Raw genomic sequence first — 24,584 nt, forward strand, 5'->3', positions numbered from 1 at the left:
GATGGGGGTCCCTCGCTATCCAAGAGAGGGATGTTGGGTAGGACCCCTTCAGTATCCTACGGGATGGGGGCAGGGAAGACTTTCTGTACTGAGCCCTGCATCAGAATTACCCACGGGCAAGGGAGGGGGTGAGATTTCGCCCCCCCCCCATCAGGGAGGATGAGGGGAAGACCGTCCCAACCCAAACGTGAGGCGCAGCCTTTAAGGGGGCAGAGGTCGCTTTATCTGGAGACTGCACGGGGTGGGAGAGCGGACTGGGAGGTGAGACACGCCCCAGAAGGGAGAAGGGGCAAGGGGGCAACTCCTGGCCCGATCCCCACGAGGGGAGGGTTTAATAAGGAGGGGGATTGTTGCCCCCCAGATGCCAGACCCGTGAGGGCACGCCCGGTACCTGCCCCATAGGAGAGCACTGCCAGCCCCGCGCCCCAGAGCGAGGCCACCCAAACTGGGGAGCGATGCCCTGATCCTTTCCCCACATGGGCACCCCCTCCCCACCCCGGGTTCCCCCTTCACCACCCCACACTGGGACTCCCACCCCGACCCCATACCGGGGAGTGATATCCCAACTCACTTCCCACATCGAGACCACCCTCTCGACCCCCGCCCCACGCCGGGGACCCCCACCTCATATTGGAGAATGATGTCCGACCCCCTCGCCACCCCACACTCCCCCGCCCATCCTCGCTTCTTAGAACCCTGCGGAGCCGCTGCTCCGCACAGCAGGTGCGGGGCGTGTCGTGATCGGACGTATCGTGACGGGGCGTGTCGCGACGGGGGCGTGCACGCAGCCCGCGGGCGGTGCGGGGGTGCGCGGGACCGGGATGGTGCCGGGATGGTGCCGGGATGGTGCCACGGCTCCTCATCGCGCTCCTTCGCTTTTTCAGCCGCGGGTTCCTGCGGGCGGGGGACGCCGCTCCCGGCCCCGAGGCGCTACAGGTAGGGACGTCGGGACCTCCACCCCAAGGGGTCCCCCGCACCCCCCTCTCACTCGGGACCCTTCTCTTCTCAACCGGGATTTCCAGCCCCAACCGCGTCCCCTCCCATTCGGGACCCCCATCCCAGCTATCTCCCGTTCCACCTGGGACCCTCAACCCACCTCCCCTCCCTCCCGGGAACTCAGACTCGCCTCCGCTCCTACCCGGGACCCCCGACCTACGTCCGCTGCACCTGGGACACCCGATTCACGTGCCCTCCTTCTGGGGACCCCCACCCCAAGCCATCTCCTCCCACCCGGGACCCTCAACCCTCCTCCCCTCCCAAACCACGACACGCGACCCACCTCCTCTCCCACCCGGGACCCCCATTCCCACGGCCTCCCTTCCCACTCGGTCCCGGGGGTGGTGGGGGTCCCCGTGTTTATGCTGTGGGGCAGGGTTGGGAGCCGGCGCTCCCGACTCGCCGTGCTCGGCGCTGTAAGGGGTAGGGGGCGATGGGACCGGGAGTTGCTGGACTCCCCATCCCTTCCCGCACCAGGGGCGGAGGGGGCTTTCCCGAGCACGTTTGCACCCACTTGTCTCCCCCTTTTCGGTGGGGGGGCTCTGAACCCCACGGGGAGAACCCGACAGGGAATCTGAGGCACGAATGGGGCTCCCGGGTTGGGGACGACGGTGCCCCCCCACCCGAGGCTTGAGGACACGCTGGACTTCACGTAGGAAGGAGGCAGCGGGTTGGGGGCGTGCGGAGCCCGGCGGGATCCCGGGAGGAAATGGGCTGGACCGGGAGGGAGGGGGGTCGGCCCTGTCCCGGGGGGACCCCCACGCCCTCCCGCAGCCGCCCCAGGAGCCGGGCTGCGCTATGGGGACTCTCCAGGACACTGTGAGCGACCCCGGGGAAAGGGGTACCCAGGGGGTCCCGGGGGATCGGTGGCCTCGGGCTGGGGGTCCATTCTGTCGTGGGGCGTTTGGGGGTGCGATGTGCTTGGGAGTGTCTGGGGTTCTGTTTGTCTGGGGTGGTTGGAGTTCCCCCTTCCCTGTGTCCCCTTGCCCCGCTGGCAGTGGGACCCCCAAGAACTCGGCTGTGTATTCCATCCTGTGGCCAGACCTCGGGGTGGGTGTGCTGGGAAGGAGGGAGCCCCTTCAGCACCCCCAGCAGGACCCAGCTCTGAGCCCCCCACCCTCCTTACACCAACTGCACATTTTGGGGAGATGGAAGCTGCATCCCAGTATGTGGGTGGGAAAACACTTGGTCCTTCCTGCTCCTGCGCCTTCGAGCACACCCAAGTTTGGGGAGGGGATGACTTCAGGGGGGTTCTTCCCATCTTGCGACTGTCTGTTCCCCTGGATGGATCGCTGACTGGTGTGCTGATGGTTCTGGGGGTGAGAAGCGTGGCCTTGGTCCCCCTGAGGGTACAGCTACTTGGGGGGCTTGGGGAGCTCCAGGGGGCGGTGGCTTCAAGACAGGAGCGAGGACCCGGAGATTCAAGCTACAAAACGAAGGGAAGGAAACGCTGTCTGGGAAATTGCCGAAAGCTGCTGACGGAGAGAAAGGAGCTGAGCAGGGCCAGCGTGCTCCGGGCGGGGGGGGGGGGGGGGCGGGAAATGAGCCCCCCCTTCCCCTCCGGATGGGAAGGTGGCAGCTTGAGGACATCAGAACTATCATTCAGCATGGGGCTGGGATGTGAGACTCCTCACTGTCCAATGCAGTGATACGGGGCTCCCTGTGATCCCTCTCAGTCCCAGCCCCCAGAACCCAGCTGGGCCTGACCTAGGTGCTGGCAGCTGGGCAGGCTCTGAACCCTGGACACAACCCCCCGAGGGGATCTGGGGGTGTGGGGGCAAGGGAGCCACAACTTCCAGCCTGGGGAGTACAAAACCCACACAGATGGGGTGGTGGTGCACAGACTGGTTTTAACCCAGTGGCACCGAGGAGGAGGAATGGATCACATGGTGGGGCAGAGATGCATTCCTAGCTGTCCCTGGTGTGTGAGGCCACAGTGGCAGTGGGATATGACCCAGGATGTATGAGAAGTGAGTGGTGGGTGTGGATCCTGCCCCTTCTCCAGCACAGGGTGAGTGAGGAACAGCTTATCCCCCACAAAATACCACTGGACCCCAGTCCCCATTGGTGTCCTGAGCGCTGACTGCATCTGGAACTCCCATCCCCGAGCCTGGGAGGGCATATAGGATATATATAGGGCTTGGGGCATTATTACCTTCCAACACCCTGTAGTGGGGTGAGGCTGAGAATGTCTGTTCCTCCTCTCCCTCCCAGCCACCAGCTCCAATGCAATTACCTGCAGACTGGATCATCAATCAAGCGCTAATTGATACATGTTCACAGCCTGGAGAAGCAGGAGGGGTTGGGGGCCGCCGCTGTCCCCAGGGGTTGCGAGGGGGCTGTGAGGGACTACACTCGGACACCTTTAGTGACCTGCCATGGATCAGGGAGCCTCAGCCAGCATCGTGGGGCTGCTCCTGCCTCAGTTTCCCCCCGTGTGGGACCGGCCATGTTCAGTGGGCCGAGAACCCGTTGAGGGCAGTGAGGGGACATGCGTATGCGGGCGTTTGTCCTTGTGTTTCCTCTGGCGGACACAAACACATCAGCAGGGCAATAAAGGGGAGGAAAGGGCTGTGGCGGCTTCTTTCCATTACATGCGGCAGGGCTGGCTTCCTCCCACCCTCAGCAGGGCTGGGGGGTAGAGAAAGACCCCCAAACTGGGATGGGTGGGAGGAAAACACCCCAGTGTTTCCCAGCTAGGTGGTCCCCACAGGCCATAGGTGTGGGTGTCTCAAGGAGTGACTGCTTGCGGGTGTGGAATCAGCCTGTGCTGGCACTGCAGTGCCCTGGTGCTGATTTTTGAGGGGCAGTGGGGTTTGGGATATAGGTTCCAGAGCTCTCATGCCCCATGACATCACCTGGGAAGGGATGTCTGAGGTGGAAGTGCCCTGCTGCACCCCAGGCAGGGGAGCTGGGATAGAGGTGTTCCTGCTGCACCCAAGCCGAAGGAATTGGAGTGGGTTAGTCCTGCCGCACCCTGGGCAGTGAAAAGCTGGGATCAGGATGCTCCTGTTACAGGATGACATGGTGGCATCTTCCCGCTGACTGGGATAGGCCCCTCGGGTGACCTTGGCTTTTTGGAGTTGAGCTGTGACATTTGGCAGGGAAGTGATGGACTGGGATTCCCTGCAAGCCTGGGTCTGAAGGGTGACCTTCTGGGAGCTGAGTCCATGGATCTGGGGACTGGCCTGGGACCTTTGCAGCTGAATCCCACTACATCCCCACCCTGGCCACTCCATGGATGTGGGGGGGAGGATGGTGAGGACCTGCCCAAGGGAGCTGTGGGATGGAAAATGCCAGGGAGCAGAGCTAGCTCCCAGGTCTCCCTCCTTGTGGTGCAGGAGAGATCACTGCTCCTGGCCCGGCTCTGGCAGATGCAGGTTGTCTGGCACCTTTGGATGCCCTGGCCACAGCTTTGGGACCCCCAATAGACAAGGGGGGGTTGGAGGCCAGACCCCTGGCTGGGTGCTGACCCATTAAACACCAGCACTGTGATCCTTTCCTCCAGGCTTTGGGCTTTTCCTGGCTGTGCCTCAATTTCCCCATCTGAGTAGCGAGACCCCCACAATTCCTAGACCCCTTCACGGCAATTAAGAGCTGCATCCCACCACTGAACCCTCTTAGACATGGAAAATAAGAGCAGTCCCTGTATAGACAGAGTGGAACCCCCTGGGGGGGGGGGGGCAGCTCTGCCAGCCTCCAGCCCCCCACACCCTGCTCCGGAGCTCTGCCCCAAATCGAATTCCTCCCCAGCTGCAGATGGCCAGGAATTCAATTTTCCCAGATCCCATCAGAGGCTGATAAATGAGGTCCCTAATCACTGTGCAGATCCCATTAGTGCCAGCCATACCAGGAGGGGATGCAGGGATGGATGTGGGAACGCTGCATCTCCCTTCCCATCCCACTGATTCCTATCTCCCCATGGAACCTAGATGTCCCTGAGCCCCTCTCTTTGACATGATGCTCCCAAGTAGAGCCAGGCACGGGGACTCCTGCATGGCTAATCCACCAGAAAACATCTAGGAAAGTCCTGGAAACCCAGCCAGGTGGCCAGTGTGGATGGGAAGGGGCCTGTGTGCCAGGGAAATTTTTGCAGCAATGCCATGTCCCAGGAATGCACATCATACCAGCTCCCTCCCAGCACTGCCAGTGCCAGCACCCAAGGCTTAGTGCCAGCTGGGTGCCAGGATGTCTCTGTCCTTTGGGGTGAAGGCACCCGCATACCAGGGATTCTCCTAAACATGGAGCAGTTTCCCTGCAGCTGCTGTAGGAGGGTCCATATGTCCCCCTCTCGGACATGGGTTAGAGACAAGTGACAGTGAGACCCCCAGTCCTCACCACCTTCTTTCTTAGAACAGTGAACTAATTAGTGACAAATTAGTGACAGATCATTAGGCTAGTGGCCGAGCCGGCTGTTCCAAGAAGGCCACGATGTTCTGGGGACGGAAATCCTTGAGGAGTGTGGCTGCTGTCCCGATTTGTCCTGCCCAACAAAGGGACATCAACAGGAAGCAACCTTGACTCCGGCCCTGTTCTCTTGGCCCCGGGAGGCCAGGCCAGGATGTGGGGGGACAGACAAGGAGCACCCCAAGGGCTTGTGAGCTGCCAGGGTTTGGGAAATTTGCTTGGTTCAGCAAAACATCCCACTCAGAATGTGCAGGGTCCTCACGGAGTGGCATCTGCCTGGTTCCAGGCTGTAGAAACTCCACGTGCAAAGGGTCTGTGCAAATGCCTTGTGCACTGTGAGCATGCCAGGTTCCAGTGAGGCTGATGTATGGGTGAAGAGGAGGAGGATGGGGTGCGGGATGCACTGAGATCTGGGGAGACACTGGGCTCAGCATGGCTCATTCTACCTGGACTAAACTCTAGTGCCATCCTAAGCAGACCTTGCACAACCATGTCCCTTTGCAGGTGGGGAAACTGAGGTAAGGAACCTCCACAGAAAGGGAAACTGAGGTAGGCACAGGCATACAGGGCTCCTTGCGTGCTTTTTTGGGATGGCTGATTCCACAGACTTGCATCCTCCAGCCCTTGGAAGCCTCAGCCTGGATCGCTGGGTGCCAGGGTGTCTCCATGACGGAGTCCTGCACCCCAGCCCTTGCTTCCCATCCATACGTTGCAACAGAACCCCAGGCAAATGACCATGAGGAGACAAGAAATATCCCAGAAGTGTTTCCTTCCCGTTTGCCCTCATTATCCCCCTGGAAAAGATGAGGTAATTAAGGAGCTACCGTGTTACAGGTTGTTGCTGCCTGATTAGATTAAAGCAATGTAATTTGGGACTGAGAGCGGTGCTGGGAGGAAATGGATGGATGGCTTCCCGGCTGGAGTTGGGCAGAGCTGCCAGCTCTACCCTCCATCTATCCCTCCATCCTCTGTTGCCCTGGACCTTGCTCCAGGGACACTGCTGGAGGGTTATCAGGAGTGCTGCTTTGGGGGATTAGGGATACTTCCTCTGTTTTCTCACCCCTACGGAGAGGATTCCCTGGGGAATTGTGGCTGCGGGGCAGAGGGAAGGAGCTGGGAGCAGTGTGGGGGGCAACAAGGACAGGGTGACAGGGTGTCAGTGTCACTCAGCCCATGGCAGAGCTGAAGGGTATCAGGGATGCTCCTGCGGGGGTGGGAACAGGGGTGCTGCCTGTATTTCCTCAGCTCTATGGAGAGGATTCCCTGCGAAACGGTGGCTTTGGGCCTGGGGGAAGGAGCAGTGCCGGGGACAGGGACAGGGTGACAGGGCTTTAGCAATGTCACTCTGCCCATAGTACAGCTGGTGACAGCAAAGCTGTAACCTGCTGCCTTCAGGAGTCACTTCCCTGCTCTGTAGCTCAGTTTCCCCCCTCACACCCCAGTGTCAGAAGCTGGTGATCTCCTGCCTGGCCCTGCCTGGCCCTGCCTGGCCCTGCCTGGCCCTGCATGGCCCTGCCCGCTTGTTGTCAGCCCTGCGTTGCCAACACACCGCCAGAGCTTGGCTATATTTAACCGCCACGGCCAGAGCACGAGGCCGAGCTGCCGGGGGGAGCAGCCCCCCAGGAGGGGAGTGGGGCTGGGGGGGCTCAGCTTTGCTGGAGGTGGGAGAGGAGGATGAATCACAGCTCAGGGATATTTTGGGATATTTTTAACGCTGCCAGATTGCTCGGCAAATGCTTGGGCAGGGCGGCGCGGGCGCAGGCTGGGTGTTTGCTGGCAGCTGTGGCTCAGCTTGGGGGGCCTAGGGGGATCAGCTGCTCCCTGTGGTGCTGTCACCCTGCAGCCATGCATTGGAGAGGTGACAAAGGCAGGGACATCTGTCCCCATGCATTTGGAAACAACTCTGGGTGTGATGGGTGGGGGCAAAAGGGGGTCCGGGAGCAGCATCTTCCACCTTGAAGGGGAGGCTGGAGGGGAGAAAGTTTCCCCATCATCTCCCCTGGAAAGGGGAAAGGGGAAAGGGCTAGGAAAAGGCAGAGCTAGGAAAAGGGAGAGGGGGTGGGTGTCTCTGCCTGCAGGGTTGGGGCAGGCAGGGAACCCTTGAACAGGGACACATACCCAGGCACCCTGTGGGTGGGACACAGGGAGTGGTGAGGGGCTGTGAGGTAGGCTGCCTCCCAGGAATCCAAATGGGATTTTGCTTTTTGCCCATCAGATGTAACAAGATCCAGAGGCTAGTGGCTAAAAATGCATCCTATCTGAAGAGTCCACAGTGGGAGGGAGCCCTAAGCCCCCAGCCCTGGCTCTCAGCCTTGCAATGAGGTGACCACGTGGTCACCCTCCTCATCCAGGGCTCTGCTCTGTAGGGAATTCCCTGGGGAGCAGCTCCTCTGTCCTTGAAGTCTGTAAACCCCCTGTGAGAGATATAGGGGCTGGTGAGATGGGCTGCAGGGGGGTCCTTTGCTCTGCCCCAGACCCCTCCTTGATGTGTTCTGCACTCCCAAGCATCCCAATCCCTTTGCAACCTGAGCCTGGAAAATCCATTGGGAAGGATCTGCATGGGATTTGGGTACTGGGATGTGCTGCCCACAGGCACCGAGACCTGCTCACTCAGCATCTCAAATGCTCTAATTTGATTTGGGGCCCACAACTGGGGGTGAAGTTGTCCAGACGGAGCGATGTCCAGCTCCATCCCAAAGGTGATTGCTCAGGCAGGGGCTAATAGACTAATCCACTGCCGAAATTAATTGGGCTCATTTTCCTTGTGTTCCCAAATGGATAAAGTCCCATTGGAGGGCAAGAGCCGAGTGAGCTCTGAGGGCTCACTGCGTCATGGATGCCTCAAGCTCAAGGGGTCACCTCTGGCAGATCATTTACTTGGAATTTTTACAGCAAAGCTGGGATGGAAGCTCAGCAGGGAGATGATTCATTTCCTCGAGGTTCCTTGGGGAGGGTTGTGGCAGGAGTCTGCCACAGAAGCCTGGGCTGCTGCCAGCATCCCTCTGCAGAATCAGCACCCATGGGTGCTCTGGCAGCACCGGCAAGATCCATCTGGGGCCTCCCCAGCCCAGCATCCCCTTGCAAGGCAGGGTGACGGTCCTGCAGCCCTGCTCAGCGCTCCTCCGGGAGCGGGATGCTCCTAGGCACCAGGTATTGCTGCCTGGGTCTCTGTGTCTGTTTTCCCATGGTTAAAGAGGAATCCAGTGGGTGGCAGGTCCTGGTTTTGAGCTCTGCCTAATGCAAACTCTACTTGCCGAGTGCCTAGGTGTGTCCCCACCCAGAGAGAGACCCCAAGTTCCAGGTACCCTCAACAGGGCTGAGCATCCCAGTGGGTGCTTCACTGCACTGGATCCAGCCTCTGCCTGCTGCCAGGGCCTCCTTCTCACCCTTGGGGGGCCTCCATTCAACTCCCAGGAGCAAGGCCAGGAGAAGGGGTGCAAGCTCAGGGACCTGAGACCCTGTGAGGTCAGTGTCCTCCCCCTCCAGGCCCCCACCCTCCACATGGCAGGTGTAAAATGAACCTTTCTGGAGAGGAAGCTGGCCAGGATGGGATTTCTCTATTTCATAAACATCCAGAGAACTGAGGGTGCCAAGGGGGACAAACCAAGCTTCCACAGCTGGTGAGGGGGAGGCAGGGGACAGATGTGGCTGATCCTCTTGAAAAAAGTCATGTTTTCACTGCTGGTCAATTTCCTCTGGTGGAAAAAGCTGCTTTTACATCCCAGCAAGATCTGTGGAAGCCTGGGATGGGGGCTGGGGAGCCTGTGCTGGGGGTCCTCACCACCACATGTCTGGGGACAGGATGCTGCTGCCACTATCCAAAGGGGAAATGAGGGGAAAAAATAGCAGGGAAAAAAAAAGGGCCATTTTCCATGAGGGAGAGAGCAGGCAGTACTCTGGAGGCTGGCCTGTGTCAGGATTTGGCTTTGCTAGAGTGGAGGGGTCCAAGTTGGAGCAGAGACAAATCCTTACTCTAAGAAGATAAATGGTGTCATTAATCTTCCACCAGCTCCAGTGGGAATATTGAGGCAGATACGGCTCTGGTGTTGCACTGCACCGTGGGGTGCTGGCCAAGGGGAGCTGGCAAAATTCCTGCCAGCATTGAGGTCCCGTGAGTCACCCTGTCAGCTCAGGAGTCCGGCAGGGTGAGACCAGTATCCCTGTCCTCTCAGGCCAGAAAAAAGGTGACAACAGTCCCCGGGTGGGAGTCCCACAGGGCCACGTGTGCGCACCATGGGGACAGGACAGGGACAGGGTGCTGTTCACCTGCTCTGCAGGAGCAGCATCCTCAGCTCCTGGGGCTGTCAGTGATGCCATGCTGTATCCCCTGCCCACACCCTGTCCTTAGATCTCTCCCCAAAGCCTTCTCTCCATGCCCATCTCCAGGCAGCATTTCCCTCCAGAGCTGCTGGGTGTGCAGCACCTGGGATGAGGGTGTTGGACTTTGCTCCAGGAGCTGGGAATTGAAATCCCTCAGTGTTTCCTCCTGTTTCAGCAAAGTTAATTAACCTGCTGTGCCCACTTGGGAAGTGTTACCATAGCTCTGCCCTCCATGGAAGCTGGGATGCAGAGCAGGTGGCTGATTGTTTCATCTCTCCACTGGTGATGGGGATGCATGTGCCAATGCAGCCTCATCCAAACACCCCAACATCTGTGGAGTAGAGATGGATCTGGAGGAGCCCCCACCCAAACTGAGGTAGTGCCTGGATGGTGTGGATTGCTAGGAGTAGGACACTGCTGACTCCACAGAAAAGGGAAAGGCTGTTTATAGCAATAACTGGGATATAGCTATGGTGGTGGCTCTGGCTGTGCTGGCTCTGGGCCCTGGCTGTGTCCCAGCAGAGCCCCCAGAGTGGGTCTGCAGCATCCCAAGGGCTGAGGGACAGAGGGTGACAGGGAGCGAGGGTGTTGGGGTAAACCTCTGCTCTGGAGGATCTGGACTGGGAGTGGGATGAGTGGGACAAATGGAATTAGTGGGATGAGCAAGTGGAATGTGCAGCATGAGTGGGACAAGTGGAAGGAGTGGGACAAGCCATTGAATGGGATGAGCCTTTGAGTGGGATGAGTGGGCTGAGCTGGATGAATGGAACAAGCAAGGTGAGTGGGATGAGTGGGATGTGCAGGATGAGTGGGACAAGCAGCTGAGTGGAATGAGCCATCAAATGGGATGAGTTGGATGAACTGGATTAATATAGTGAATAGGCTGAGTGGGATGAGCAGGATGAGTGGGAGAAGCAGTTTAGTGGGATGAGTGGGTCAAGTGGAATGAGTGTGATGTCCTTCCCAGCCCACCCTCACTCTCCCTACCTTCTTCCTAGGCTGCAAACCATCCTGCCAGCTTCTGCTGCTGTGTCCTTGTCTTGGGAATATCTTCTTTGAGCTCCTGCAGATTTCCCCTCACTGTGTCAGGGATGGAGCCGTATTCCCAGCCCTATTAAAGCCTCCACCCATGTCCAGCTGCCACCTGACTGTCCCCACACCAAGCATGCCACTGGCATTTGATGCCCCAAGCAGACCCAAGGGACCCATTCAGGCTCTGCCCCATCTTCCCCTGCCCCAGGGGGGCCATTGTGGAGGATCCGGTGGGACAGAGGGATGGCAGGACAGCCACCTGGCTGAGGCCTGGCTGTATTCTACAGTGCATGTGTCTCCAGTGTGAGTAAGTGACTGGAGATGCAGCCCTGTTGGAATAACATTCAGTGCCGATGTCTTCAGCTGGAAGTACCCTCACCGCCAGCCACGCTCCCAGCGCCACTTGGATCTGGCCCCATGGCCGAGTATGCTCCCCGGGTGGGTAGGTGGCATGGCCCTGCGTGGGGCTGCTGTCCTGGATGGGGTCTTGGGGTGCATGACAGTCCCCAGGTCTGGTTATCAGGAATGGAGCCTGGAGCCACTTGGCAAAACTGGGACCAGAGGAAGAGCAAATCCCAACGCCATCATGCAGTGTCTGATTCGGAGCATCTACTATTTCTATCATAATATCATCCTTATCCCACTCTCCCAGACAAGGGCTGGAGGCAGGAGCAGAGCTGGGAGAGTTGCACCACAGAGCCCACCGTGCCCCCAGATTTTCCATGTGTCCATCCCAACACCTCTGTCCCACCATGGGGTTGTAATCCTCAGATAAGCTTTTATCCATCTCCTTGCCTCATTTCTCTTCCTACTGGTGCTTTATGGCATGAGGGCAGTGTGGCTCAGTGCCAAAGCCTCCTCTCCCTTTCTGGGGGCCTTCCACCTCCCCACATGATGGACACTGACCAAAACAGGAGGGTTTGGCCCCAAAAAAGGCACCAGGCAGTCTGGAGGCCACTGCAAGGGGTCTGGTGGCAGGAGGACCCGTGCTGTGGCAGGGGTAAGGGAGGGTGGTGCCACAGGGCCCCTCCACATGGTATTGGCTCCCAGAGACCCCCTGTTCTGCTCTTCTCTCTCTGCAGGATGCTCTGCTGAGCCTGGGTGCTGCGCTTGATGCCACCACCCTGCGTGATGCCCTCCGCCATGCCCTTGTCACCCTGCTGCCTGCTGTGGTAGGTGGGGGTGCATCTGCATCCCCCAGGGGGCTGGGAGGAATGGGGAGCAGAGCATCCTCCTGGGCGGGTGGGGGTTGTGGGGTTGCTGAGACCCCCTGGGTTGGGGGGAGCCCTGGAGGGACTGGAGGGTGGATTCTCTGCTGGTTGATGCTGGGGTTCTGTCTGGGGTGAGGTCTCCTTATCCCCAGCCCACTGCAGAGTTCTCCCCCTATATGGGCCACCTGTCACCACCAGGGTGCTGTGGTGGCCCTGGTGCTCATGGTGGCCCCAGGCTGCTGGTGACCCTGGGGGTGCTGGTGGCCCTGATCCTGGTGACCCTGGTGCTGGTGGTGGCTGGACATTGTGCCAGTGCCATTCCATGGGTCTCCTGGCCATGGCTGGGTGTGAGTGGTGCACACTTGTGTAGGTGAGCGTGCACATCTGTGCGTGACTCTGTGTGCACAGGGGTGTATTTGTGAATGTGTGCATGTGCAAATGTGGGTGTGCACGTGTTTATGCACACATGTGGCTGTGCACATGCGTGTGCTGCCCCCTCCTCCAGGAGCACGTCTATATCTACCTGCTGGATGGGGACACACGGCTGCTCTGCGATGACCCCCCTCATGAGCTGCCTCCCAACGGGAAGCTCAGGTGAGCTCGGCCACCTCCCCAGCCCTGGGCGTGGGCACACGTGTGTGGCTTGACTGGTGTGCATGAACAGACATGTACATGGAAGGCAGGAGGGTTCCCATCCCTCTCCACATCTCCATCCTCATTCCATCTCCATCCATGTGCCAGTTGCCTTTCCCTTCCCATCCTCATCTTCATCCTGGATGTGCACACATGTGCACAGGGGCTGTGTGTATGTACAGGGACACACATGTTGGCACAGGGGCTGTGTGTGTACAGGAAGACACACGTTTGTGCCCAGGGGCTGTGCATGTGTGCAGGGACATACATGTGAATAGGGGCTCTGCCTGTGCAGGGACACAAGTATGCACATGTGCTGCACAGTCCTTGAGCCTGTCCTCATCCTGTGGGTGTCTCCGCCCAGGGGGTTGCCCCTTCCTGGGGGTTTTCCTTCCCAGGTGCCCTCCCCGAGGGGTGCTCAAAAGTATCCCTGTCCCCACAGGGATGCTGTGCAGAAGCAGAAGCGGCTGGAATGTGGGGGGCTGCTCCCTGCTGAGCTCCCTGGCCAGCACCTGGGACCCCTGGCAGCGCCCCTGGCCCCTGGCACACAAGGTGGGAGCTGTGGGAAGGGTGGTCTTGGGGGACATATATGGGGGTATGGGCATAGGGCTGGGTGGTAGGTAGGTGGAGGGATAGAGATGGGAATGGAGGTGTGAGAAGATGGATGGGTGGAAGGATGGATGGATGGATGGATGGATGGATGGATGGATGGATGGATGGATGGATGGATGGTTCATGGGTGGTCAGAGGCAGTGGCTGAGACAACAGCATGTGGGTGAGTGATGGATGCACAGACAGGTGGGTGGAAGCAGGATGGAGGCATGAGGGACAGGTGGGCACTGGGACTGAGGGGTGTTCTCAGGAACAAGTAAGCATGGAGATGGGCAGATGGATAATGGATGGATGGGAAGATGGATAGATGGCTTGGGTGGGTGGGTCATGACATGTCAGAACATAATAGACACGCACCCCAAGAGTTGAGTTCCACAGCTCGGGGCTGTCCCTGGGGCCCACCTGGAACCGACACACTCTTGCTTGCAGTGCTCATCATCCCGCTGGTGGACAAGAACAGTGGGGCCGTGGTATGCGTCATCCTGGTGAGTGCAGGAACATGGGCAAGGCTCTGGGGACAGGGAGAGGGCCTGGACTTGGGGGTCCTAACATCACTCCTGTTCCAGGTACACTGTGGCCAGCTGAGTGACTCAGACGAACAGAACCTGCGTGCATTAGAGAGACATGTGAGTGAGTCCTTCTGAACTGTGGGACCTGCCACCTGGGGACCTACCACCCTTTCCCCAAGCCCTGCTGTTGCTTGTCCCTTCTGCTCCATCTTGCAGGCACTGGTGGCATTCCGACGCCTGCAAGCCCTGCAGAAGTTGCAGCCTTGGCCCCAGGTCAGCCTCTCCACCAGCTCCTCCCAGACCTCCCTGGCCAAGCCCGAGAAGGCACCTGACAGCAGCTATAGTGACCTGGACTGCAAGATCCTACAGCTCTGTGGTGAGTGGAGGGACACTGGGAAGGGTGGGGGGTGTGGACAGGGTGAAACCATGCTCAGCCCCTCACAGCACTGTCACCCTTGTACAGGTGAGCTGTATGACCTGGATGCCGCCTCGCTGCAGCTCAAGGTCATCAACTATGTGAGTAGTTGCTCCACCAGCCCCCTGCCCCCATCTGTCCCCAGCCCCAGGACACACCAGGGAGCCCCATTTTATTTCAAAACAAGAAAATTCCCCAAAGCTGAGTAAAGCCTCAAGCATCAGCTGTGCAGTCATGTGTAGTGACCAGAGTGAGCAGCCTTGTAACAACCATCAATAGTCTCCAGAGTTAACCCTCACCACAAAAGCTCTGTGAGAGAACATACAGGTTTCTCTCCTGCTCTCTATCATTCTGTACCTCAGTACGACCCTCAGTAGCGTCCAGAGGGAACAGCCTTGCCCTTGCCATCAGTAGCCTCCACAGTGAACCTGCTCAGTCACAGGAAGGAGGTTCTGGGGAGGGGCACCTGGTTCCCTGTGGCATGTGTGGGTGCCCTGGGCACAGGGAAGCAGAGGAGGGGCTGGATCCTACCTGGGGAGTGCTTGGGGCAGGCTGGGGTGCTGACCATCCCCTTACTCCTCAGCTGAAGCAGGAGACTCAGTCTCTGTGTTGCTGCCTCCTGCTCGTCTCTGAGGACAACCACCAGCTCTTCTGCCAGGTAGGTGCCACCAGGCTAGTCCCCCAAGCCTGACCCCCACAGAGGATTACGTGACACCCCCTGACATGGTGTCATCCTCATGGGCACCCCCTTCTCCCCATCTCTTCCAGGTGGTGGGGGACCGTGTCCTGGATGAGGAAATCAGCTTTTCCGTGAGCAGGGGGGAGTGGTGAGGGGTTGGGATGTCAGGGGGGTGGGCAATGGGTGCCACACGCTAACATGTCCCCTCTCCCCGCAGCTCACCTTTGGGCGCCTGGGACAGGTGGTGGAGGATAAGAAGCCCATCACCTTGAAGGACATCAGTGAGGTGGGTACCAGCTGTGTCCCTCCCACAACTGGGGACATGGGTGTCACCCCAATGTCCCATGGGACTTCCTGGGGAGGCCAGGTGTGCTGGTTCCAGCCCCATCTCGCCTCTCCCTGCAGGAGGAGCACAAGCAGCTGAGCAGCATGTTGGGCTGCGAGGTCACCTCCATGCTCTGTGTCCCTGTCATTAGCCGGGCCACCTCCCAGGTGGTGGCACTGGCCTGCGCCTTCAACAAACTGACTGGGGAGAGGTGAGCAGCATTTTGGCTGGGACTCTCTGTGGGGCTGCACTCCCTCACTTTTGGGGTGCTGGAGCATTGTCGCTGTGGAGAAAGGGGGGGACCAATAGGGACAGAGAACTGAGGTGTGCCCCCGCCAGCTACACAGACACGGATGAGCACAAGATCCAGCACTGCTTCTGCTACACCTCCACGGTGCTCACTAGCACCCTGGCCTTCCAGAAGGAGCAGAAGCTCAAGTGCGAGTGCCAGGTGAGCATGTGTAGGGCTGTGTCACATGCGTGTGTGTGCCCCATCTTGCAGTAGTCACTGATGGTATCCTCTCTGTCCCCTCAGGCCCTGCTGCAGGTGGCCAAGAACCTCTTCACCCACTTGGGTAGGTGCATGGGAGAGCACCCATGGTGAGGGAGTGGAATGGGGAATGGATGACCAACCCCTGCCCCAGCCCCAGAGGGTGGTGGCACTGGGGTCTCTGTCCCCAGACAGGGAGAACCTTGTCCCTTTGTTGGGGAATGGTCACAGAAGGGTGATATGAGCTGGCACAGAACCTGGCATGCACTGATGCTGCATGGCTCCATGCAGGCATGCATGTGGCATGACCACAGAGCTCTTAGAAACGTGTGTGCACACGTGCAGCTGCGTGTGTGCACTGCTGCACACACGTATGTGCTGCTCACACGTGCACATGCCCCACACAGCCCCCATCCCTCTGTGCCACCCAGACCTCCTGCCAGGGCCCTGAGCTAAAGCTCCCCCTCTTTCATTGCATGAGTGGGGGATGAGGGAGCAGTGCTGCCCAGCTGGGGGTCCCTGACCCTTCACTGCTTCCCCTGCAGATGATGTCTCTGTCCTGCTGCAGGAGATCATTACGGAGGCCCGGAACCTCAGCAATGCTGAGATGTGAGTGGTGGTGGTGGGGCACACAGGTGAGGGGGCACGGGGGGGACACTGAGCTGGCCTGTGGGTGTGAATGGCAGTGGTGTGTCTTGCAGATGCTCTGTGTTCCTGCTGGACCGGCTCAGCCATGAGCTGGTGGCCAAGGTGTTCGATGGTGGAGTGGTGGACGATGAGGTGAGCACAGGATGGAGTTGGGGGGCCTGGGGTTGTGTCCCTCCTCCCAGGCCTTGCTGGTGATCCTCTTCCCCTGCCCGCAGAGCTATGAGATCCGCATTCCGGCAGACCAGGGCATCGCTGGGCATGTGGCCACCACCGGCAAGATCCTGAACATCAAGGATGCCTACTCGCACCCGCTCTTCTACCGTGGGGTGGATGACAGCACCGGCTTCCGCACCCGCAACATCCTTTGCTTCCCCATCAAGAATGAGAGCCAGGGTGAGGGGGTGAGGGAGGCACACTGGGAAGAGGGGGGCACAGATCTGGCCCAGGAGGTGCCTCAGTCAGCATGTAGTGGTTTGGTCACTCATCATGTGGACATAACACTGTCCCCAGCATGCAGTCACAGGCACAGCATCATCCCTCGCCTGTGGGCATGAATCCTGTTCAAGGGGCACAGTCCTGGCTCAGTCTGTGGGCACAGCACTGTCCCCAGCATGCGAACACCATTCTGTCCCCAGCCCACAGGCACCGTTCTGTCCCCAGCCCATGGGCACCATTCTGTCCCCAGCCTGTAGGCAGAACACTGCCGCAGCACATGGGCATGACCCTGTCCCAATCCCATAGTCACAGTCCTGTCCCCAGCATCAGGGCACCATTCTGTCCCATGAATGTGGGCATGGTCCTGTCCTAGCCCTTGGGCTCAGTGCTGTCTCCTGGCACAAGGGCACAGTTCCTGGGTGTGATCATGTCCCCCTGCAGACACTCAGCACTGTCTCCCAGCCCATGGCCATGATTCTGTCCCAGCCCATGGGCACATGGGCATGATCATGTACCCTGCATCTGGGCATGATCCTGTCTGCCAACACCTGAGCACAATACTGTCCCTGGGCATGAGCCTGTCCCAGCCCCTGGGCACAACACTGCCCCCAGAATGTGGCTGTCATCCTGTCCCCAACCCACAGGAACAGCACTGTCCCTGCTACTTGGGCACAACCCTGCCCTAAGCCCATGGACACTGTGCTGTCCTCAGCACACAGACATGACCCTGTACCCAAAACAAGGGCCTGATACCCCTGCTGTCCCTCCTCTGCTCCAGAGGTCATTGGGGTGGCGGAGCTGGTCAACAAGATCAATGGCCCTTGGTTCAGCAAGTTTGATGAGGACCTGGCCACTGCCTTCTCCATCTACTGCGGCATCAGCATTGCCCATGTATGTGCTGGGGGATCCTCTGCTTGGAGGGGGTCACACACAAGGTGGGGTCCCAACTCTGCCACAGCACAGAGGAATGGGGATGGGGGGGATGTGTGTGTGGGGTCCCCATTCCTTGGGGACAAGTACCACTTGGCCATAGGATGGGAAGGGAATTAATGGGCATAAGAATGTGCTGTGGTGCCAGGGTGAGCTTGGGGCTGCTGGAGGGTGTCTGCCCACCCCCAGCACTCTCATAACCTGATCCTGCCCCACAGTCCCTGCTGTACAAGAAGGTGAATGAGGCACAGTACCGAAGCCACCTGGCCAACGAGATGATGATGTACCACATGAAGGTGAGGTAGCATGAGGACATGGACAGGGATGGGGACAGGGGTGGGACCCTAACTGCCAGCATGGTGCACCCACACTTTACCCTGAGGTGGTTGCACAGTTGGGTGGTGGTGATACCCCAGGGCTCTCTGCTCCCACTGTGGTTCATGTGGCCTTTGGAACACCTGGGGACCTGGTCACAGTGTGGGCCACTGGCTACGGCTCCTGCAGGTGTCAGATGATGAGTACACCAAACTGCTGAGTGAGGGCATCCAGCCCGTGTCCACCATTGACCCCAACTTTGCCAGCTTCACCTACACGCCACGCTCACTGCCTGAGGATGACACCTCTATGGTGAGGACCATGGGGACAACTGTCAACAGCAGTGGACAACTGCCACCATCCCCTGCCTGGCCTTGGTCAGGTCATATACCCCCATGCTGGGGTGCTGGGGTGTTGGGGTGAAGGGATGTGGCTGCACCCCTGAGCATCGTCCTGCTGGGCAGGGGCAGGGGTGTCTCGCGGGGAAACTTACTGGGCATTGTCACTCCCTGCCACCCACTCTGTCCCCTCTGCAGGCCATCCTGAGCATGCTGCAGGACATGAATTTCATCAACAACTACAAGATGGACCGTCAGACGCTCACTAGGTGAGTTCCCATCCCTGACCACTATCCCTGTCCCCATCCTCATCTCCATCCCCATCCACATCACCATCCACCTTCCCCATTTCCTTCTTCTTCTCCATCCTCTCCGTCTCCTTCCCCATCCCTGTCCCCATCCACATCCTCATCACTGTCCACCTTCTCTGTCCCCATCCCTCTCCCCTTGCTCATTCCCAACCCTTCCCCATCCCATCCTCATCTCCATCTCCGTGGTTGCCTGGTGGACACCTGGCCAGGTGGAGGTCCCTGTGGGGTGAGACCTCCCTGCATGGCTTTGCCCCCCTGTCCAGGTTCTGCCTGATGGTGAAGAAGGGGTACCGTGACCCTCCCTACCACAACTGGATGCACGCCTTCTCTGTCTCCCACTTCTGCTACCTGCTCTACAAGAACCTGGAGCTTGTTAACTACCTGGAGTAAGCCCAGGCACTATCCCTGTCCCTGTTCTCCATCCCCTGTCCTGGCTGGGGTGCTCCCTGCTCTCCTGCCTGCCTCAGTTTCCCTCCTCCCCCTCCGCAGAGACATCGAGATCTTTGCCCTCTTCATCTCCTGCATGTGCCACGACCTGGACCACAGAGGCACCAATAACTCCTTTCAGGTGGCCTCGGTGAGCCGAGCCCAGAGCTGGGATGGGCAAGGGGGAATGGGGGGTATGGGGACAGGGACAGAGCTGTGGGGGTCTTCACCCCCATAGCTCCATCATTCCGGCTTCTCTACCTTGCAGAAATCGGTCCTGGCTGCACTCTACAGTTCAGAGGGCTCTGTCATGGAGGTAAGATCCCCCAAATCTCTCACTGCCCATCTCTCCTGGGTTCTGGCTGCATGGCAGCATCCCTGCCTGCTCCCTGCCTGCTTTCATGGTCCTGGCTTCTCCCACAGAGGCATCACTTTGCCCAAGCCATTGCTATCCTCAACAGCCAAGGCTGCAACATCTTTGACCACTTCTCCCGAAAGGTGAGCCCCCCACCTTAACACCCCTCTCAGGCCACCCCCTGCCCATGCTGAGCCCCTGCATTCTTGCCAGACCCCCTGCTCCCCATCCTTGGATCCTAGGGGATGTGGGAGCTGGCAGGGGCCCAGAGCTGGTCATGGCAGCTGACTTGCCCACAGGACTACCAGCGCATGCTGGACTTGATGAGGGACATCATCTTGGCCACTGACCTGGCCCACCACCTCCGCATCTTCAAGGATCTCCAGAAGATGGCAGAAGGTGAAGCTCCTGGGATGGAGATGGGGATTGGGATTTGAGGGGTGGTAGGAACTCATCCCGCCAAGGCAAGGAGGTGGCACAGGTGGTTCCAATGTTGGGGGTGATAAGGGCTGGGACATGACACAGCAGGTCCTGGCTGTCCCCGAAGTCCTCCTGTGTGGCATGATGGAGGCTATGGAGCTCTGTCCTGAGCTCCCCCTCCCAACCCTTGCCCCACACTCTGCCCACAGTGGGATATGACCCCAAGAACAAACAGCACCGAAGCCTGCTGCTCTGCCTGCTCATGACCTCCTGTGACCTCTCTGACCAGACCAAGGGCTGGAAGACCACCAGGAAGATTGCAGTGAGTGCCACACCATGGAGCTAAACCCCCTGAATGCCATCTTACAACCTGCCTAGGCTACCTGCATGTCCCCAGGCACTAGGGACACACCGGCTCCTCATGGAGGAGGTCCCTCCATGCAGGACCCTGGACCATGCAGCAGTCCCTCCATGCCAGGACCATGTCCCTGCTTGATTCAGAGCCATGGGGAGGAGTCTGGAGGGCAGGGGGGATGGGGGATCATCCCAGGCTGCACTGCCTTTGCTGATGCCTGTCTCTTGCAGGAGCTGATCTACAAAGAATTCTTTTCCCAGGGTGACCTGGTAGGTACCAGCTGGCAGGGTTGGGCTTGGCCAATGCTCAAGGCACCAATGGGATGGGGGGCATGGGCAGTGAGCAGAGAGGTCTTGCCTGGGAATGGGAGGAAGTGCTACTGGCACTGACCCCCCTCACCATCCATACAGGAGAAAGCCATGGGGAACAGCCCGCTGGAGATGATGGACCGGGAGAAAGCCTACATCCCCGAGCTGCAGATCAGCTTCATGGAGCACATTGCCATGCCCATCTACAAGTGAGCCCCAGTGCTGGTGCTGGGGTGGGGAGGACCCCCTGTCACCCCCACTTCCATTAGGGTGGGATAGGGGTGCTGTGTGGGGGGGAGTCTTGCAGGTGTTGGGGGGACTCCAAACAGTGGGGATGGGGTTGCACTCAACTAAGGGGGTTGCACTGAACTAAGGGGGTGCAGCCCTGTGCTGATGGAGTGCATCCCCCGCTCCCCAGATTGCTGCAGGACCTCTTCCCCAAGGCGGCGGAGCTCTACGAGCGGGTGGCCAGCAATCGGGAGCAGTGGACCAAGGTCTCCCACAAATTCACCATCCGGGGGTTGCCCAGTAACAACTCCCTGGACTTTCTGGATGAGGAATATGACCCACAGGCCCCTGACCCCCAGCTCAATGGCTGCCTGGAACCTGAGGCGGGGCAGCCCCCTGAGGCTGAGGCCGAGTGACGGAGGCGATGGGGGGGCCACAGCCATGGCTGGGCCGGGAGCATCCCCAAACCTCATCCCCCAGCCTATGGGGAAGAGGTTTGGGGGAATATCAGTGACTCTGGACTACCACAGCAAGGGCTGTGTGCTGCCAGCACCCACCACCAGTCCTTCCCCACCACTGGGTGACTGTCTCCTCCCTCTGGGGCAGGTGTTCAGGTGTCCTGTCCACCCGGTGGTCCCTGGGACACTGCCTTCGTGGCTGGGAGCACCAAGGGACACAGTGGGGCTGGGGAATGGATGTGCTTTAAGCTGCCTTAAGAATGCAGGTCCTGTCCCCATGGGGTGACAATAGGAATGATGTCCTTGGTGGAAGCACTCCTAGAGGGATTGGTCACCATGACATGGGTGTGCGTGGGTGAGCAGGACAGAGGGGGATGGTGTGGGCAGTGGATGGCGAGGGTCAGTGGGTGAGCTGAGGGGTGGCTGTAGAGCATATGGGGGGTGTTGTCATGGGCCACGGATCAGGTCCATGGAAGAAGGTTGGCTCCAGCTGGAGGAGGGAAGAGACACCAGAGTGGGATGGCCATGGCCATGTGGATGTGCCTGCATCCCCTGCTGGGTTCCACACTAGAGAACCAGCTCCAGCCTCTTCCCAGCAGCTGCTGAGCATCTGTTGGCTAAAAGCCCCACCTCCCTAGGACCCCTGGACCCACTCACCCATGGAAGGGCTCATATCTCTCACACAGCCCAGTCTCATGCAACCACACAACCACGTCCCCTGCAAGGGCTACACATATGCCAAGGCTGGGGGGTCCTGCTGGTGGTTTGCATGCACAGGGGAGGCTGTGCTCCAGAGGGGATCCATCTGGTCCCATTTGTGTCCTTGCTGTATCCTCACTATGTAGGTGTTCCTCTGAGGTGTCCACCTGGGAGCCTCCTCACTGCAAGCAGCTTCCCTGGTGACCATGTTGTGAACATCCCTAGCTCACAGTGGCTTCACAACTCCTGCCACACCAACTTCTGTGCATGGATCCTGCCAACATTTTGGGATCCCTCTGGTCCTGCAGACCACCATGCATGGACCCTGCCATTTTCTTGTGGTCTCTCCGGTCTTACTTGGCACCATGCATGGATGCTGTTGGTCTACCATGGTTGATCTGGTCATGCATGGATCCTGGTGGTCTCCCACCACTCCCTTCTTGTCCTGACTGCCACGCATGCACCCCACCATCTCCTGTGGTTTTTCTGGTCATGCAGACCACCGTGCATGGACCCCGATGCTCTCCTCTGGTTCCTCCTGTCCTACAGACCACTGTGCATGGACCCTGCTGGCCTTTCTGTGGTCTCTCCAGTCCCACAACCCAACCCATATGGACCCCCTCAGTCCCAGGGGCTCCACCAGCCTCCAGGGTCCGACCAGCTGTGTGTAACCCAGGGCTCTGTCACCCCAACCAAAGCCACTTGAAACACCCATGAGCAGGGTAACTGCGGTGAGCAGCTCACCCTGCTGGGGCAGAGCTGAAGAGGGAGCTGGGGCTGAGGGTGGATGCTCAGCCTTGAGGGATTAGGGTGCACTGAGCCCCCAGGCTGCATCATCTAGCTTATGGGAGCTGAATGAGTCCACCACCACAGCAGGGAAAGGCGATGGGAGCAGCATGGGAAAACTCTGGCACTGTTGGCATTGGTGTTGGGCACATTGGGATCAAGAGTGGACATGGGGCCATTTGCTGCCCCATCCCCACTCCTCTGCAGTATCCCATGGCACTATCCCAAATGGTGCCACAGCAGGTCCCTCCTGGATTTGGGCTACACAGTGGCTGCTTCACTCCTTGGCTAGTCTGTTAGCAATGACTTGCCTATGTTCTTAGGATACCTGGAGCATGTCTCTGCAGGAGCAATGGGAGACCCCAATGCTGAGCTGCTCCACGTGGATGAAGTGACCTGAATTCCTTCTGCCTTACCTACTCGGAGATGCCTTTAGTGAGATGCTTTGCCCGAACCCTGGTGGGACCCACCTGGTGACCGAGTCTGTCTGCTGGCCCGTGGCTTTTCCTCCAAGACCCCCTTAAGCCTTTCTCCCCCTCCCCACACTGCTATAGGGGGTAGGGATGGTCCCAGAAGGCAGCAAACCCCCAAGCTGCAAGAGGACAGCAGCTCCATCCCTGTTGTGATGCTGGCACAGCACTGGCACCAATGTGCCAGTAGGTACAACTGTTCAAAGAGAGTCCCTGCATCCCAGGGATGCCTGACAATGCAGGGATCTCTCCATCTGATAGATGCGGGGGTGTCCTGCACTTGGGTTCTGCATCCTGGGTACTACACCATGATGGGGGCACACCGGGATGCCCATTTCCCAGCCGTATCCCACTTTTCCAGCCCCTGCTGCTGGTGTGTGTAGGTAGTCAATGCTTTCCTAGCTCCTGCCCCTGTATATACCCCTCTGGATACTGGGGAGTGCAGCTGGCACCTAGCCCAGCTCACCCACAAGTGTGCACAGGCGTGTGTGGGTGTGCAAACCTCCTCCAGCTTTTCTGTCCTTCTGTCTTGCGGCACTGGTTGTTCTGGACTCCAATGGAGCCTGAGGAGGAGATGACTTCTCTTTCTTCCTTTCCTCCTCCAGCTTTTCTTATTCTTCTTCTCTTCCTCCTCCTTCTCCTCTTCCTTCTCCTTCCCCTACTGTTTCTCCTCCTCCTCCTCCTCCTTGTTTATTATTATTTCTCTTTTTTTGGTGGGTTTTGGTTTTCCTAAATAAATTTCATATGTCAACCTCCCTGTGACAGGTTGGTGGGTGTTGGGGACTGGGGAAATCCAATTAAGACTTATGAACCCACAAATCAACCTCGCGGGGGGGGGGGGGGAATCCAGCTTGGGCTGTGTAGCTGTGACACCTCAGGAAGTTCTAGCCTCTCCCTGATTGATGTTCCACTCCCATGGAATGCTCCAATGCCCCAAGATTCACTGATCCCCTCTGAGTGCTCCAGCTCCTCCAGCTGCTCTGATCCCCTCCCTGTGCCCTGTTCCATCCTGAAGTGGTCCAGAATCCCAGGATGCTCCAATATCCTGGAATGCTCTTTCCATCCCCATCTGCCAAGTTGGGACCCCCCATGCCTGGACAGGAACCATGCTGGGACCCATCCAGCCTGGCAGCAGGGGGAGCTAGGCCTGGGGCAGGATCCAGCGTGGGCTGGGACTGCAGCGGGATCCTGGGCTGGGATGCAGGATGAGGCCTGTGTTAGCGCCCCTCTGTGCCTGCGCTGGGACTGGGGAAGAATCCAGCTGCTCCTCTGGCTCCCATAGCCATCCTTGCACAGCCCCAGAGGGCACCCTGTAGTCTGCCCATCATCCTTGCATCAGGGCCGTGGTTTTTCATTCCTGCCGTCCTGCTAGGGAGCAATTTATTATCCGAGATCAATGCAGCACTTTTATCCCAGCCCAATCTGACAGCTTCATCCTGGGCTGTGGCATTTGATACCCAGAGGAAGAGTCCC

The 24,584-nt window shown here is 58.9% G+C and overlaps 1 protein-coding gene across 2 annotated transcripts; it reads left to right on the forward strand.

Annotated features, from left to right (window-relative positions):
* Positions 1-816: 816 nt before the first annotated feature.
* PDE2A (phosphodiesterase 2A) lies at positions 817-23,862 on the forward strand. Of its 2 annotated transcripts, none has more exons than XM_069023798.1 (30): positions 817-936; positions 11,838-11,927; positions 12,472-12,560; positions 13,042-13,151; positions 13,641-13,696; positions 13,778-13,837; positions 13,937-14,096; positions 14,184-14,236; positions 14,719-14,793; positions 14,904-14,945; positions 15,032-15,100; positions 15,220-15,350; positions 15,479-15,590; positions 15,675-15,714; positions 16,175-16,238; positions 16,331-16,409; positions 16,493-16,670; positions 17,491-17,603; positions 17,861-17,938; positions 18,147-18,269; positions 18,494-18,564; positions 18,870-18,992; positions 19,096-19,183; positions 19,301-19,348; positions 19,456-19,530; positions 19,687-19,786; positions 20,017-20,129; positions 20,393-20,431; positions 20,573-20,679; positions 20,889-23,862. In XM_069023798.1, the coding sequence occupies exons 1-30, from the start codon at positions 844-846 to the stop codon at positions 21,112-21,114; spliced, it is 2,805 nt and encodes a 934-aa protein (XP_068879899.1). In that variant the 5' UTR covers positions 817-843; the 3' UTR covers positions 21,115-23,862. The 2 variants fall into 2 exon arrangements, with proteins under 2 accessions (XP_068879899.1, XP_068879908.1); XM_069023807.1 differs by lacking the exon at positions 817-936 and adding an exon at positions 1,783-1,815.
* The last annotated feature ends 722 nt before the right edge of the window (positions 23,863-24,584 follow it).

This window comes from Aphelocoma coerulescens, chromosome 1, assembly GCF_041296385.1.
Source record: "Aphelocoma coerulescens isolate FSJ_1873_10779 chromosome 1, UR_Acoe_1.0, whole genome shotgun sequence".
In the NCBI taxonomy this organism is placed as follows: Eukaryota; Metazoa; Chordata; class Aves; order Passeriformes; family Corvidae; genus Aphelocoma; species Aphelocoma coerulescens.

Excerpts from the sequence above, each read along its gene's own strand:
- PDE2A (XM_069023798.1), top strand. The coding sequence starts at position 844 with ATGGTGCCACGGCTCCTCATCGCGCTCCTTCGCTTTTTCAGCCGCGGG. Across the intron at positions 15,351-15,478 it reads AACAAACTGACTGGGGAGAG|CTACACAGACACGGATGAGC; the intron begins GTGAGCAGCATT and ends TGCCCCCGCCAG. Across the intron at positions 18,270-18,493 it reads CTGAGGATGACACCTCTATG|GCCATCCTGAGCATGCTGCA; the intron begins GTGAGGACCATG and ends TCCCCTCTGCAG.